Source organism: Jaculus jaculus, chromosome 1, assembly GCF_020740685.1.
Source record: "Jaculus jaculus isolate mJacJac1 chromosome 1, mJacJac1.mat.Y.cur, whole genome shotgun sequence".
In the NCBI taxonomy this organism is placed as follows: Eukaryota; Metazoa; Chordata; class Mammalia; order Rodentia; family Dipodidae; genus Jaculus; species Jaculus jaculus.
In genome coordinates this window covers 245759927-245776027 of record NC_059102.1, presented here as the reverse complement: position 1 = coordinate 245776027, position 16101 = coordinate 245759927, and the positions used below count along the sequence as shown (strand labels likewise).

Genomic DNA, 16101 nt, shown 5'->3' with positions numbered 1-16101 from the left:
TTTTGTCCTGCATGGTAGGAATGGGTGAAGCAGGTCTACTTGGGTTCTTGCTTGCCTAGACGGGTGAGGAGTAAGCTCTGTGACTCAGTGATTGAGGGCTTGTAGGCAAGCCCCTGGGCCCTTAAAACTTCTGAGAAGAGCAGTTTATAGACTTCAGCTCATGTGCCTATGAATTTGTTGCAGTTTGGGAAGATACGAATTCATTTTGTTTTTTTGACGTAGGGTCTCACTCCAGCTCGGGCTGATCTGGATTTCACTCTGTAGTTCCAGACTGGCCTCAAACTCAGTGATCTTCCTATCTCTGCCTCCCAAGTGCTGGATTAAAGGCGTGTCCCTTATGCCAGCAAAATCCATTTTTAAAAAAATATCATTATTTTTATTTATTTATTTGAGAGAGAAAGAGAAAGGCGGATAGAGAGAATGGGCATGCCAGGACCACTGAGCCAACTTGTGCATCTGGCTTATGTGGGTCCTATAGAATCAAAACTGGGTCTTTTGCCTTTGCAGGCAAGTGCCTTAACCACTAAGCCATCTCTCCAGCCAGCAAAATTCATTATATATATTGCTTTTTCAAGGTGGGGTCTCACTTTAGTCCAGGATGACCTGGAATTCACTAAATAGGCCCAGGGTGGCCTCAAACTCATGGCAATCCTCCTACCTCAGCCTCCATAGTGCTGGGATTAAAGGTGTGCACCACCAAGCCCTGCCTTAAAATATATATTTTTTATTTATTTGAGAGAGGGAGAGAGAGACCGAGAGAAAGCAGCAGAGAATGAGTATAAGCAGGCCAGGGCCTCTTGCCAAAGCAAACAAATTCCAGTTGCATATGCCCCTTTGTGCATCTGGCTCTATGTAGGTACTGTGGAATTGAATCAGTGCATCCAGGCTTTGCAAAGCAAGTGCCTTTAACCCCTGAGCCATATTTCCAGCCCACAGATTCTTTTTTTGTTTGTCTGTTTTTCGGTTTTTCGAGATAGGGTCTCACTCTAGCTCAGGCTGACCTGGAATTCACTATGGAGTCTCAGGGTGGCCTTGAGCTCACTGTGATCCTCCTACCTCTGCCTACCGAGTGCTGGGAAGATTCATTTTTTTAAAAAAATTATTTGTTTATTTGCAAGAAAGAATAGGCATGCCAGGGCCTCCAGTCGCTGCTGCAAAGGAACACCAGATGCATGAGCCACCTTGTGTATCTGGCTTTACGTGGGTACTTGGGAATGGAAACTAGGTCGTTTGGCTTTGCAGGCAAGCGCCTTAACTGCTGAACCATCTCTCCACCCCAAATTCAATGTTTACTTGTCCTTAATTATCATTTCTCCAAGTTTTTTCTGAGATCTAAAAGCTCAGCTGCTTCTAAAGTTCCTCCCTCTGGAGACAATGGCCTCCTCCCCAAGACCCTTGTGCTTCAACGCATCCAAGCGTAGCACCGGCTTCTCCACACCTGGAGAGGTCTAGCGACTTGGAAACTACTGGTCATGAGGTCAGTTGGCAATTTACAGGTCAGGGATATCGGAAATAAAGGTGTATAAAGGGAGAGGCGGAACTGTTGTGGCTTTAAGACCGGAATATCCTAGGTTCCTGCAAGACCATTTTGCAGCTTTTGCAAACAGCCCGTAATGTCATCAGCGCCCCGCTGCGGAATTCAAAGCTCAGCTTGTCACAATTGTTAACACCTTTTTTGACCAGCCGTTTTATATTTGACAATTATTCTCTTCTGCTCCTCTTTCTGGCTAGCAGGAAGATTCTGCTGCTTTGGATTTAGGGAGTTCTCCCCCCCCACCAACCACTTAGCGAACCGCCCCTTCTCGTGCAGAAGTCGGGGGAAGAGTCGTTCAGCTTGGCAGAGTGAGTAGGTTTGCAGGGACGTGGGGGCGGGGTACGGACAGTAACGATTTTTTTTTGGGGGGGGGATGTCTCTCTCTGCTGTCTGGAAAGTTAACAACGCCTAAGGTTGCAGCTTGGGCACAAAGACTGTCTTCTCTAGGTGGTGGACCGGGGTCAGCGCCGCAGCTCGGCCTTGGGCGGCAACGGGGGACCCAATTTCCCAGGGGCGCAGAGGGTGCGACTCTCCAAGGCGGAGGAGCCGCTTCCCCGCGGGACCCCGCGAACCGCCCGGTGCCAAGCCCGTGAAGCTTCCTCTGACCCAGCAGGGAAAGGGGCGCTCCCTCTGGCCCTCGGGGAGCCCTCCCACTCTTGCCAACTTTGCCAGGCCGCGGGCTGGAGGAGGGCGCCTCTCCCGGCGGGGACGCGCTCGTACTTAAGGCGGCTCGGCCCGGCCGGCGCTCGGCAGTCGGAGCGCGCGGCGGAGCTGGCGCACGGTGGAGGGGGGCGCGCGGCTGCGAGGACCGGAGCAGCGACATGGAGCTGCCGCGGGCCTGCTGAGCACCGGAGCGAGGGCAGCCGGCGGCACGGTGAGCGCGGGCCGTCCACCTCCGAGGGCGGGCCGCGCGGGGCTGCGCTTAGGGCCCCGCGCGCAGGGCTCCGCGGGCGCCTCCCGGCTCCGTGTGGCCAGCAGTGCGAGGCTGGCCGGGGGCTGTGGCCACTCCAGGCTTCCCGGCAGCGATCCCAGAAGCCCCCTCCCCACTGACCCCTCCTCCCTTTCTTCCCTTCCTCCAGCCTGTCCTCCTCCCTTCCTCCCTTGCGGCTCCTGGTTTGTGAATGAATTGGGAGGCGGACCAAGGTTGCAGGGCGCCGGGCTGGAGAACCCCTCCCCCATCCGCGCCCGCGGGGGCTCCGCACCTGCGGGGGACTCCAAGACCCCTCCCTCCCCAGCCTTGGTTCGTGCGGGTCGACGCGGTACGTGCCCGCGGATACCTTCCCTTCCTGGTCGGCTCCGAGGGGCCCGAGGGCGCCTAGGCACGAGGGAAGGAGCCCGGGGCCGCGAGGACAAGTTTCCATCCCGCCGCGGGGTGTGGGACCCGCGGCAGGGCGCACCTGTCAGCCCGAGGCGCTACAGACCAAGCAGTCCCTCAAAGTTTCGGGGGTGGATAGGGAGGTGTGCACCCTTACCTGGAGGCTGGGGGATCAGTTTTGGGGAGAGCCCGTAGCCTCGTGCCCTTGAACCCGCGCGGTGGCTAGCCTGGGCCGGGCTCTCAAGAGTTCGTTTTGAATGAAGGGTTGGGGCCTCGGCCCAGGCTGTAGGATCGTAGCCCCCACCCCCGCCCTCCACCAGCTTGGGGCTCACTCAGCTCCCGAGTGAGCCGAGAACCTCAACCAGAGCCTACGCGAGCGCCAGATTGCACGTGGGCTATCCATCCAGCTGCAGAACCTTCTTGGGTCCTCTGTGGGGAGGTGGGTACCCTGTTAATGTCCCTCGATTCCTGCGGAGAGGGTGTCCCGCTTGGGATGGAGGGCATTGGCGACAGCAGGGATGCCGCCTTTGTTTGCAGGCACTCTTTTGCCAAGGTGGCTGGGACCCCCGGGAAGATGAGTAGCGCCGGGTCCGCCTGTGATTTCTTGGGGGTTTCCGTTCTTTCCGGGTTGAGCCGTGGGAAACCGGCACGTGGGTGTGGCCGCGCCGCCTTCGCCTGGCTCGAGCTGTGCGAGCGGCGTGGAGAGAGCCTCTCGGGCGCCTTGACCTGATGGGACAGCCTCTGGCACCGCCTTAAGCAGGCGCCTGGGCCCGGTAGGCTGCTGGACCAGCCGCACTCAGTACTCCTGGTGCCTTCATCGCAGGCGACCCCCATATGCAAGCTCAAGGGAGCGGCGGGAGGCAGACGTAGTCCTGCCAGGCCCTGGGCCGGGCGTGTGCTGGGAGGGGACACCGGGGAGGGCTCGGAATCCTGCGGAGGAAGCACGCGGCCCGCCACCGGGCCGACCGGGGCACAGAGCCCAGAGGCCGTGCTTCCCGGAGAGGATGTGTTGCCAGCAGCGCTTTCGGATCCAAGCTGCTGAAAGACTGCTGTTGCCTCGGTCTCCAACGGATTTAGACAGTTACAATGTGTTCCTCACCCATCCTGTCGGCGGTGACCCCTGCAGGAAAGTGTGTTTGAGTTTGGGTGTGGGCTTGGTTTCCGGGGGACCTGGAGTTGAAACATACTTGAAAGAGGTCATTGTCTGAGATGGATTCTCCGGATGGGGCAGGTGGCAAGAATAGGTGGGAATGGAGGAGCCGGGGTCAGACCTTACCAGCCCCTGGTTCTCCTTCTTCATACCTTCTCCCACCTGGCAGTTCAGAAGGCTGACGTGATGCCACTTTCAGTAAAGTGATTTGCCCGCGATCTATGAAGCAAGGAACCATTTGGACCTCCGTGTAGGGATGGTGACACTTAAGTCTTTGGGCAAGGTCAGGCTGCCAGGAGGCAGTGGAGCTCGTTCAAAGCCTAGCATCTGGTGCCAAGTCCTGGGCTCTTCTCATTAAAGCACAGCTGTTTCTGATGGGGCAGGTGCTAGGAGCCCCATCAAATGGAAACCTGTATTGTTTGCAGGCGCTGGGCAAAGAGGGGGTGTGTGCCAGGAGAGACCATGCGGGCACTAGGACCAAGCGGATGGGGCTCCCCTGCAGCCACCTCTCCAGTCCGCTGCAGAGGTGGCTGCGGTTCCTATGGCACTTCTCAGTGCTGGGCTTCCTGGAGGCTGTCCACACCCCAGCTCCTCCTCTTTTCCTAGTGTGCCTTTCCCCAGGCTTTTCTTCCTGCTGCTCAAGTGAATGGGAGAAAGGTGACAGCAGAACACAGGGAAGTTTCTGTGAGTTAGCGATGAGAAAGGGAAGCCCTGTGTGTGTGCGCGTCTCCCCAACACCCGTTTTCATGTTTGCTGCTGTCCCCGTCCCCCGTTCCCCCCCTCCCCTGCTTTCTTCATGGGCTTTATGCTTTGCTTTACTGGGAATATTCTCCTCTGAGCACACTCACCCACTAGAGGTCGTGGCTTACTGTAAGCCACTGGCTTCTACCTTGCACCACCTCTCCCAGACTGTTTGCAGAGCTATCCCCTGCGTGCCCAGTGAAATTTACCTGGTAAGAGCTTTGAGGCAGGCAGATCCCAAACCACCATGTCCCAGAAGCGCTGCCTGATTTCCTCTGGTCTTTAGTTTGCCTGATAATGCTACTTTGCTTTCCTTACATATCACCCACTTGTACCTCAAACATCCTATTGAGGTTAGTGTCACAACACATTTTACAGGTGAAATGGCTAATAGTCAATGTCACACAGATACTAAGTGGCAGAGCTGGGACTTTGATCACAGCAATCTATCTTCTGGGTTCTCACACGCACAGTCTTAGTCAGGATCAGTAAGTGGTTATGAGTTTTTGTATGTGTACATGTTCATGAATGCACACATGTGCATGTATAGATCACCAGAGGTAACATCGTACCCATTCCTCAAGCAGAAGATGCCTATTTTGAGACAAAGTCTTTCAGTGGCCTGAAGCTTGAAAAGTAGGCTAGACTGGCCAGGAGGGATGTGCCTGTCTCAGCTTTCTCTGGGCTGGGATGATGATGATTTTTTTTTTTGTCTTATTTGAGGTAGGGTCTCACTCTAGCTCAAGCTGACTGTTTCAGGGTGGCCTTGAACTCATGGCAATTCTCCTACCTCTGCCTCTTGAGTACTAGGATTAAAGGTGTGTGCCACCGTGCCTGGCAGTTTTGGGTTTTCAAGGTAGGGTCTTGCTGTAGTCCAGGCTGACTTGGAATTCACTATGTAGTCTCAGGGTGGCCTTGAACTCACAGCAATCCTCCCACCCCAGCTTCTCAAGTGCAGGGATTAAAGGTGTGGGCCACCATGCCTGGGGGAGGTGGGGGGAGTGTGAGAGAGGAATGCCAAGGCCTTTAGCCACTACAAACTCCAAACTCGTGTGCCACCATGCACATCTGGCTTTATGTGGATACTAGAAAATTCAGGTCATTAGGTTTGCAGGCAACTACTGAGCCATTTCTCCAGCCCCTTCTCCCTCTCTCTCTTTATTTATTTATTTATTTTTTGAGGTACAGTCTCATTCTAGTCCAGGCTGACCTGGAATTTGCTGTGTAGTCTCAGGCTGGCCTCTAACTCACAGTGGTCCTCTTACCTCTGCCTCCTGATGGGATTAAAGGTGTGCACCACCATGTCTGGCTTAAAACACTGGTCCTAAGGACAGAACTCAGGTCCTCATGTCAGCACAGCAAGTGCTCCACAGATTGAGCCAACTCCCCAGCCCTGGCAATGGCTTTATTTATTTAAATATTTTATTGGGGGGGGCAAGTGCCTTAACTGCGGAGCCATCTCTTCAGCCTTGGCAATGGTTTTCTTTCTGTTTTTGTTTTTTTTTTTTAAAGCCAGATGTGGTGGGGTACTCCTTTACTTTTTATTTATTTGAGAGCAACAGACAGAGAAAGGGCATGCCAGGGCCTCCAGTCACTGCAAAGGAACTCCAGATACATGCGCCCCCTTGTGCATCTGGCTTTGTGGGTCCTAGGGAATCGAACCTCGAACCAGAGTCCTTAGGCTTCACAGGCAAGCGCTTAACCACTGAGCCATCTCTCCAGCCAGGCAATGGTTGTTGTTTTTTTGTTTGTTTGTTTTTGATTTTTTTTGAGGTAGGGTCTCACTCTGGCCCAGGCTGACCTGGAATTCACTATGTAGTCTCAGGGTGGCCTCGAACTCATGGCGATTCTCCTACCTCTGCCTCCTGAGTGCTGGGATTAAAGGCATGCGCCACCACGGCCAGCTTCTGGCAATGTTTTTTACTAATGGGTCATTCCCCAGTTCTGGGCTAATTCTGGGAATACTTTAGTGCCTTTGTGAATGTTGATCCTGCTTGACCCCAGGTCTGCTTTCTCTCCCCTAGATGCCGGTACAGTTGACGACAGCTCTGCGTGTGGTGGGCACTAGCCTGTTTGCCCTGGCAGTGCTAGGTGGCATCTTGGCAGCCTATGTGACAGGCTACCAGTTCATCCACACAGAAAAGCACTACCTGTCTTTTGGCCTATACGGCGCCATCTTGGGCCTGCATTTGCTCATCCAGAGCCTGTTTGCCTTCCTGGAGCACCGGCGCATGCGTAGGGCAGGGCGGCCGCTAAAGCTGTCCTGCTCCCGGCGGCGCTCAGTGGCGCTCTGCATTGCAGCCTACCAGGAAGATCCTGACTATCTGCGCAAGTGCCTACGCTCAGCTCAGCGCATCTCCTTTCCAGACCTCAAGGTGGTCATGGTGGTGGATGGCAATCGCCAAGAAGACGCTTACATGCTGGACATCTTCCATGAGGTGCTGGGAGGCACAGAGCAGGCTGGTTTTTTTGTGTGGCGCAGCAATTTCCATGAGGCCGGTGAGGGTGAGACGGAGGCCAGCCTGCAGGAAGGCATGGAGCGTGTGCGCGCGGTGGTGTGGGCCAGCACCTTCTCGTGCATCATGCAGAAGTGGGGAGGCAAGCGTGAGGTCATGTACACAGCCTTCAAGGCTCTTGGTGACTCAGTGGACTACATCCAGGTAAGAGTGCCTCCCCAGGGTGTGTGCATATGGGACTATATGAAGCTAACTAGCCATACTGTCCTGTAGGAACTTTAGATAGATCTGGTTTAGGTAGTTGAGTCACGCGCACCCATATTCTGCCCTGAATAAGATATAATGGTTCTGAAGCAGCCCTGGGGTCAACTAGACCTGGCTTGGAAACTCAATTCTGTTGGTCCGTAGCTATGTGACTTTGGGCTGATCCCTGCTGAACTGGTGTCCCAACAACAGCAGCAAACTGGTGCACAGCATTCACATTACACCAGGCACTGTTGTGGGCGTTTCAAACATACTAGTTCTTTTAATCTTCATAATACTTCTAAGTGATAAGTACTATTTATTATTTGTGCTTATAGAAGGTAAAGGAAGGTCTGAGAGTAATTGGCCTAACGTTACACAGCTAGCAAGGTGCAGACCAGAACAGGAGCCAGCAGCCCATCAAGAACTATTTGTACACTGGGTGTGATGGTGCACCCCTTTAATCCCAGCACTCGGGAGGCAGAGGTAGGAGGATCACCATGAGTTCGAGGCCACCCTGAGACTACATAGTGAATTCCAGGTCAGCCTGAGCTAGAGTGAGACCCTACCTCAGAAAACCAAAAAAAAAAAAAAAAAAAAAAAAAAAGACCACTTGTAGCTGTTGCGCAGCGCCAGTGTGCAGCGCCGCCTTGCTGCCAACAGCATGGTGATTAGCATCTATCTGTTGTTTGCGGAACAGGGTCTCACTCACTCTAGCCCACGCTGGCCTCAAATTCATGACAATCCTACCTCAGTCTACTACTAATTGCTGGTATTACAGGTGTGCAAAACCACACTTAGCTGCAACTAGCCTCTTAAGTGTGTAGAGCAAAAGAAATCCTGCTGACACTCAGATGCTCAAGTTATAGGCCCCAAAGTCTAGTCTCATGCTTCTTAATGTCAAATTCACATTTGACATGGGAGATGGAGGGACACAGGTGTGTATGATGACTTCGTTTTCTTCTCAGTGTTGGCAGGGCTGGAACCCTGAGCAGCCCTGCCCTGCTTCTGAGCAAGTGGTCATGGGCACCAGCCTGGAAATGTTATTAGGTTGGCCAAGCCCAAATAACTTAAGCTTTCAAATAACATAACCTGAAGAAAACTGAGAAAACTAAAAACACATTTTTTTGGCACTAATCAGAACCAGAACTCGGTCCCCAGGGTCTGGCCCAGAACCACTGTACCTGCACCTTCTCTGTGCCTGTTCAGAGCTTTTTCTAATTCTTCAGAAACACTTGAAAAAAATAGCAGTGATTTCAATAAACTTACCCATGTGCCAAATTCAGTCCTTCTGATAGGAGGTTCAATCCTCTAACCCTACTGGCTCTATAATGTACCTGCCTAAAATCAGCTTGCATACATTTTCCTTTGGTTTTTAAAGATGTCCTTGTAAGAGAGTTGACACTTTTCCTGTCTTCCTGGGCTCAAGAACCTCCACAGCCATATAGGAAGGGACATGCCTAGAAGGCTGTTTGATTCTCCAGTTCACCTGGAGTTTTGGGGCCTTTGTGAAACTTCCACAGGGACTCAAAAGCTCCAGAAAAGCTGCTCAAATCACAGTTATCTTATCAGCCACTCCCTTGAAGCACAGGACACCATCAAAGCTTGCCTGGCCACAGCTTCCTTTCTTGATCATCTGTGTGCTCTGATGGTTCTTCAAACTGGCCTCCTACTCAACCACACCTTCTTCATGGTCCTGGGCTACTAAGGCAGCCCTGGCTACACCTGGTGTGTATGTGATGGGGTTCAGCCAGCCTTCCAGTAGCTCTGCTGACCTTGCCTAGCCAATGTAGAAACCCAGATGGCACATTCTCTTTCTTTCCTAACCTTGCTCAGCTAGAAAGACCTCCCTGGAGTGATGGAAGCAAGCAGTATGAAGGACAGGTTAGAATTGAGGTCATAGTGCTGAGACCAGCAGCACTGGGTGCTTGTCCTAAATTGAGAAGACTCTGTGAGTCTAGCTTGGGGCCGGGGATCTTCCCCAGCTCCAGCCTGAGTTCTGAAATGCTTACCCTAGTGGCCTTCTAAACACACTGAAATGTAAGGCTATCTAGTGTGGCCCTCCCTGGTGAGAATGGCTGCTTTGATTCCTTTTAAGCCATCTGCTGCTTCTCTATGCTGTTTTCCAACATGGAGAAAACTGGAAAGGGAAAACCCTTCTGCAAGTTGATGGGATCTTACTCAGCAACTCACCTTTTAGTGCTGAGGATTCAACCAAGGAGGGTCTTACACCAGCAACTCTCATAAAGAAGAGTTTCAGTTTCTATGTAACACAATTTGGGTTCACCTGTGAACACTGTTCCTTGCTATGAGAACAGTAACCATAGCCAGGCATGGTGGCTCATGCATTTGATCCCAGTACATGGGAGGTTAGGTAGGGAAATCACTATGAGTTCAAGGCCATTGTGGGATGGACTAGAATGAGACCCTGCCTCAAAGCAAATAGAACAGTGATTATACAACTCAATCTGGGAGTCAGTAAACCAATTTCTGTGCTCAGTGGTGAACAGGACCATTTCAGTGTTTTTATTTATTTATTTTTATTTTGAGAGAGAGAGAATTGGCATGCCAGGGTCTCAGCCACTGCAATCAAACCTGTGCTGCCTAGTGGGCATGTGTGACCTTGCGCTTGCCTCTCCTTTGTGCATTTGGCTTATGTGGGATCTGGAGAGTCAAACATGGGTCCTTAGGCTTCGCAGGCAAGTGCCTTAACTGCTAAGTCATCCCTCCAGCCCAGTGTTTTCACTTTTTAAAATATTTTTATTTGGGCTGGAGAAGCCAAAGGACCCAGGTTCAATTCCCCAGGACTCATGTAAGCCAGATGCACAAGGTGACACATGCATCTGGAGTGCATTTGCAGCAGCTGGAAGCTCTGGTGTACCCATTCTCACTCATTCATAAATAAATAAATATTTTTATTTACTTGTGAGCAGAGACAGAGAAATGGAATACCAGAGCCCTCTTGACACTTATAAATGCCAGATGTATATGCTGCTTTGTGCATCTGGCTTTACTTGGGTACTGGGAAATCAAACCCAGGTGGTCAGGATTTGCAAGTGAGCATCTTTTTGTTGTTGTTTTCTCCAAGGTAGGGTTTCACTGTAGCTCAGGCTGGCCTGGAGTTCATTATGTAGTCTCAGGGTAGCCTTGAACTCGCATAGAACCACCTACCTCTGCCTCCTGAGTGCTGGGATTAAAGGCATGTGCCACCATGCCCGGTGCATGCAAGCATCTTTAACTACTGAGCCATTTACTCAGATCTTCAGTGTTTTTAGAAGGCCACTAGGGCAAACATTTCAGAGCTCAGGTTCAACTAGTATCGGGACATGTCACATAATACACCTCCTTGAGGGAAGGAGGGCAGAATTTGATGCAAAGTGTGATTGGTAGCAGCTGCTGACAGTTTCCAGGCCCATTCAGAATAATTGGGCAAGAACAGCTATTGACCATACTATATGTCTTAGAAATACAACCAAGATTCTGGGTTAAGGGAGTATAAAATGTCTACAGGCCAGGTTCCTGGTTTCTTGGAGGGACTTTTACAAAGCTAGACTGATCATTATCACAGGACTATAGGTTGTCCAAGAGGCCAGAGTTTGAAATGGTAAAAACTACCTGTGGGGGGCTGGAGAGATGGCTTAGCGGTTAAGCGCTTGCCTGTGAAACCTAAAGACCCTGGTTTGAGGCTCGGTTCCCCAGGTCCCACGTTAGCCAGATGCACAAGGGGGCGCATGCGTCTGGAGTTCGTTTGCAGTGGCTGGAAGCCCTGGCTCGCCCATTCTCTCTCTCTCCCTCTATCTGTCTTTCTCTCTGTCTGTCACTCTCAAATAAATAAATAAATAATGAACAAAAAATATTTATAAAAAAAAGAATGAAAAAGTGTAGACTCACTTGGAAGACTTTAAAAAAAAAAAAAAACTACCTGTGGGAACACTTCAGTAGCAGCTAGCCTATGACACAGCTTCTTCTCAGCCTTCTAACAAGTGTCTGCTGGCCCCAGTCTAGCTATCTCTGATTTCAGTGACTTGTTCCTTCTTCCTTTTTTCATTTTTTTTGGTAGGGTCTTACTTAAGCCCAGCGTGACCTGGAACTCATTCTGTAGTCCCAGGCTGGCTTGAAATTCAAAGATCCTCCTACCTCTGCCTCCAAAGGGCTGGGATTAAAGGTGTGTGTCACCATGCCCAGCCTTTTATACTTTTTATTTGTGTGTGTGCATGTGAGTACGTGCATGCCAGGATCCCCTCTGCTGCAAACTGTCAGATACTTGAGCCACTATTTGTGTCCAGCTTGGGAACTGAACTGGGACCAGCAGGCTTTACAAGCTAGTGCCTTTAACTGCCAAGCTATCTTCTCAGTCCCTTCTTCCCCCTTTTTGTCCAAGGTCTCCAAAGAAATGTTTTGTAACCATTTCTGTAGAGCCTGACTCTGGTGGCAAAAGTTTGAATATGAAGCATTTTCCACTTTAGCTTTATGTTATCTGGAGCATCCTTTTCCTTCCCTTGTTTTTCTGTCCCCTTCTGTGGGGCATAAAGCTCTCTGCTGGCAGTGAGGGGAGGGAATCACACCACTCAGGCGGTGAGCAACTTCCTAGTGGGGCGGGAATACACACAGACCTGAGGTCCAAAGGGGCTGACAGTGTACTCCCCTGCAGGTGTGTGACTCTGACACCGTTCTGGACCCAGCCTGTACCATCGAGATGCTTCGAGTCCTGGAAGAAGATCCCCAAGTAGGGGGTGTCGGAGGAGATGTCCAAGTAAGAAGTAACCAGGGTTGCTGGGGGATGGACTTTGTTTCCAAACCCAATAGGATGCGCTTGGGAAATGGGTGTCTTAATGTGCTACTATTCAGAGGGCAGTTCTGACAGTTATTTAAATTTTTTAATTTTCAGGCAGAGAGAGAGAATGCAAATGGGAATATAAAATGGGCATGTCAGGGTCTCTTGCCACTACAAATGAAGTCCAAATACATGTACCACTTTGAGTATCTGGCTTTGCAACCAAGCACCTTTAACTGCTTAGCCATCCCTCCAGACCCTTGACAGTTTTTGCTGATGTTAAAGGGCTCACCTCACTTTCTGTACAAATCCTTTACTGTTCCCCTCCTCCCTCCAATGTGAGAGGGAAAAAACAGTCTATGGGTTTGGAGGATCATAGGATTTGGAAGCTACAGATCTTAGGAAGTACTTACTTTTTGGACTGGTGGTCTAGCAGATAGCTCCTAAATTAAGTCCTTAGTCAGATGTACAAGGGGGCACATGTGTCTGGAGTTCGTTTGCAGTGGCTGGAGGCCCTGGCATGGCATTCTCTCTCTCTCTCTCTCTCTCTCTGTCACCCCTCCCCTCCCTCTTTTCTCCGTCAAATAAATAAGTAAATAAAAATAAAAATAAAATATTAGGACTGGAGAGATGGCTTAGCAGTTAAACGCTTGCCTGTGAAGCCTAAGGACCCCGGTTCAAGGCTCCACTTCCCAGGACCCATGTTAGCCAGATGTACAAGGGGGCGCACGTGTCTGGAGTTCGTTTGCAGTGGCTGGAAGCCCTGGTGTACCCATTCTTTCTGCCTCTTTCTCCCTCTCTCTCTCTCTCTCTCTCTCTCTGTCACTCTCAAATAAATAAATAAAAATGTACAAATTTTTTTTAAATAAATAAAATATTAAAAGGGAATTTGGCCTGAGCAAGATGCTAAGAGATCTAACTAGATCTTCAGAGGATACTTCAGACATTATGCTAGAAGCTTTCCATTTGCCAAAGGAGCAGGACAGGTAACTACACAGGCTTTTCTGGCTTTTATTTTTAATTAATTAATTTATTTATTTATTGAGGTAGGGTTTCACAGGCTGACCTGGAATTCACTATGTAGACTCTCCTGAGACAACATGGCTTTGACTGTAAGATCATCTTAGTTAGGAAGGTCAGTGCAGATGATGATGTGAAGGTGGTGATGCAGTAGGTATGCTTGGCACTTCTGAGCCTCAGGCTCTTCAGTTCCTGCAGGCCTGAGCTGAACCCAGGGATCAGTGGTCAGGAATCTGAGCAATGGGCCACAGAACCCAGGGTAGGGAGGCCTCAGGTGAGGAAGCCCACAGCATCTCTGTTCCCTTACAGATCCTCAACAAGTATGACTCATGGATCTCCTTCCTGAGCAGTGTACGCTACTGGATGGCCTTCAACGTGGAGCGGGCCTGCCAGTCCTACTTTGGCTGTGTGCAGTGTATCAGCGGGCCCTTGGGCATGTACCGCAACAGCCTCCTTCAGCAGTTCCTGGAGGACTGGTACCATCAGAAGTTCCTAGGCAGCAAGTGCAGCTTTGGGGATGACCGGCACCTTACCAACCGGGTCCTGAGCCTTGGCTACCGAACTAAATATACAGCACGCTCCAAGTGCCTCACAGAAACCCCCACGAAATACCTCCGATGGCTTAACCAACAAACCCGCTGGAGCAAGTCTTACTTCCGGGAATGGCTTTATAACTCTCTGTGGTTCCACAAGCACCACCTCTGGATGACCTACGAATCAGTGGTCACTGGCTTCTTCCCATTTTTCCTCATTGCCACAGTCATACAGCTTTTCTACCGTGGGCGCATCTGGAACATTCTTCTCTTCTTGCTGACAGTGCAGCTGGTGGGCATTATCAAGGCTACCTATGCCTGCTTTCTTCGGGGCAATGCAGAGATGATCTTCATGTCCCTCTACTCCCTGCTCTATATGTCCAGCCTCTTGCCAGCCAAGATCTTTGCCATTGCTACCATCAATAAGTCTGGCTGGGGTACTTCTGGTCGAAAAACCATTGTAGTGAACTTCATTGGCCTCATTCCTGTGTCCATCTGGGTGGCAGTTCTTTTGGGGGGACTGGCCTACACAGCTTATTGCCAGGACCTGTTCAGTGAGACTGAATTAGCCTTCCTTGTCTCTGGGGCCATCCTGTATGGCTGCTACTGGGTGGCCCTCCTCATGCTGTATCTGGCTATTATTGCTCGGCGATGTGGAAAGAAGCCAGAGCAGTATAGCTTAGCTTTCGCTGAGGTGTGATGTGAACCCCAAGCAGAGTGGGAAAAGTGCAATGGGTTAAGGGAGGGAAAGGGAGTGGAAGAGAAAGATGGGGTGGGAGGGAGGAGGGAGTGCTGTGTGTTAGTTTAATGTTGGAAGGGACAAATCTGAAATGCAAAGAATGATGACTGACTGGGTATGGAAGCTCTGCTCAGAGGAAGCACAGCACTGACTCTTCAGGCTCAGGACTGAGGGACTGTACTTTCAGGCTGCTTGTCATTCTAGTGGCACTTGTAGGCAGTGAACTCAACTTTTACTTCCTTTCCCTGGAATCCACAGGGAACTCAGAAGTGATAAACCAAGTGATAAGTTCCATCATGCAGCCAGCAATGACAGCCTTTGGGAAGGTGTCATCCTAGCCCATCTGAACACAGCCAGACGTGGTAAAAACTTCCACTAAGATCTGGGCCAGCTAGTGTCTCCTCCCTCCCCAGCCCCCAACTAGCCTTCGGTGCAGTAAGATTGTGCCTGAGATACAAGGCCCAGAAGCCTGATTGCTGGGTCTTAGTAAACAGGGTCTACGAATGGTGCTTTTATGCTTACCCCTCCGCATTTCAACATCCCAGGAATAAGCCAAGTCAGCAGGAATATTGAGCTTTTTTTTCTTAATGCATATGAAAAAAGTTTGGCTAGGCATGGTGGCGCATTCCCATAATCCTATTCCATCACTTGGGAGGGAGAAGTATACAGGATCTGGTGTTCAGGGTCAGCCTGGGCTACATGAAACCTCCTGTCTGTCTGTCTGTCTCTCTCACACACACATTTGCCAGGAGAAACTAGAATACTGAGGTGCAAAAGACCATGGAGGCCATGGGCTGAATGTTCCAACTGGAAACTGCTCAGACTTCTTGATGGATTCTAAACTTGTCTGTGACCTTTCTAGGAAGATAAAATGATTGAGCCAACTACTAGAAAGATCAAATTCCCAACATGTTCTGATAGGAAGTAAAGTCTTGGGCATTTTAGCTTGTATTCTCCTAAATTCCTCTCAAACTAGCTCCTCTGAAGTTAGATACCCTATCCTCATTTGACTTTTTTCCCGCCCGTCCCCCCCCCCCCCCCACCGAGGTAGGGTTTCACTCTAGCCCAGGCTGACCTAGAATTCACTATGTTGTCTCAGGCTGGCTTCAAACTCAGTGATCCTCCTACCTCTGCCTCCTAAGTGCTGGAACTAAAGGCATGTGCCACCATGCCCATCTTCATTTCACTTTTAAAAGACACAGTTGGTCTTTGTTTCTGGTGGAAGGAAAAACAGCAGTCACCTCTTATCAACCATCATGAGGTGTTTTTTTTTTTTTTTTTTTTTTTTTAACATAGCAGAGACTGAGAACCCTATACAACAGGCAAGGCTGCTGCTGTCTTGCATGTGTGGGAAGAATACTGACATCCTTTGATCAAATCAGTTACCATCTTGGAACTGCACAGTACTCTGGCAACTGGCATGCATGACTTTCAGATTCCTGTTCTTGACAATCATCTCCAATGGAAATCTTTTTTTGTGTTGCCCAAGTGAACTTTCAAATCCAAGCCAGTCATCGTTAAGACTGTGTTCTCCGCAGTGACTCCTTCAGAGAATTCTACAGCCAGGTTGTGGATATTCAATACTGCATCTGCTTG

The 16101-nt window shown here is 50.4% G+C and overlaps 1 protein-coding gene across 3 annotated transcripts; it reads left to right on the top strand.

Moving 5' to 3' along the window:
* The first annotated feature begins 1592 nt into the window (after positions 1-1592).
* Positions 1593-14497, top strand: Has3 (hyaluronan synthase 3). Of its 3 annotated transcripts, none has more exons than XM_004661658.2 (4): positions 1593-1842; positions 6765-7400; positions 12091-12192; positions 13543-14497. In XM_004661658.2, the coding sequence occupies exons 2-4, from the start codon at positions 6765-6767 to the stop codon at positions 14464-14466; spliced, it is 1662 nt and encodes a 553-aa protein (XP_004661715.1). In that variant the 5' UTR covers positions 1593-1842; the 3' UTR covers positions 14467-14497. The 3 variants fall into 3 exon arrangements, with proteins under 3 accessions (XP_004661715.1, XP_045006588.1, XP_045006594.1); XM_045150653.1 differs by lacking the exon at positions 1593-1842 and adding an exon at positions 2346-2408; XM_045150659.1 differs by lacking the exon at positions 1593-1842 and adding an exon at positions 3185-3288.
* The last annotated feature ends 1604 nt before the right edge of the window (positions 14498-16101 follow it).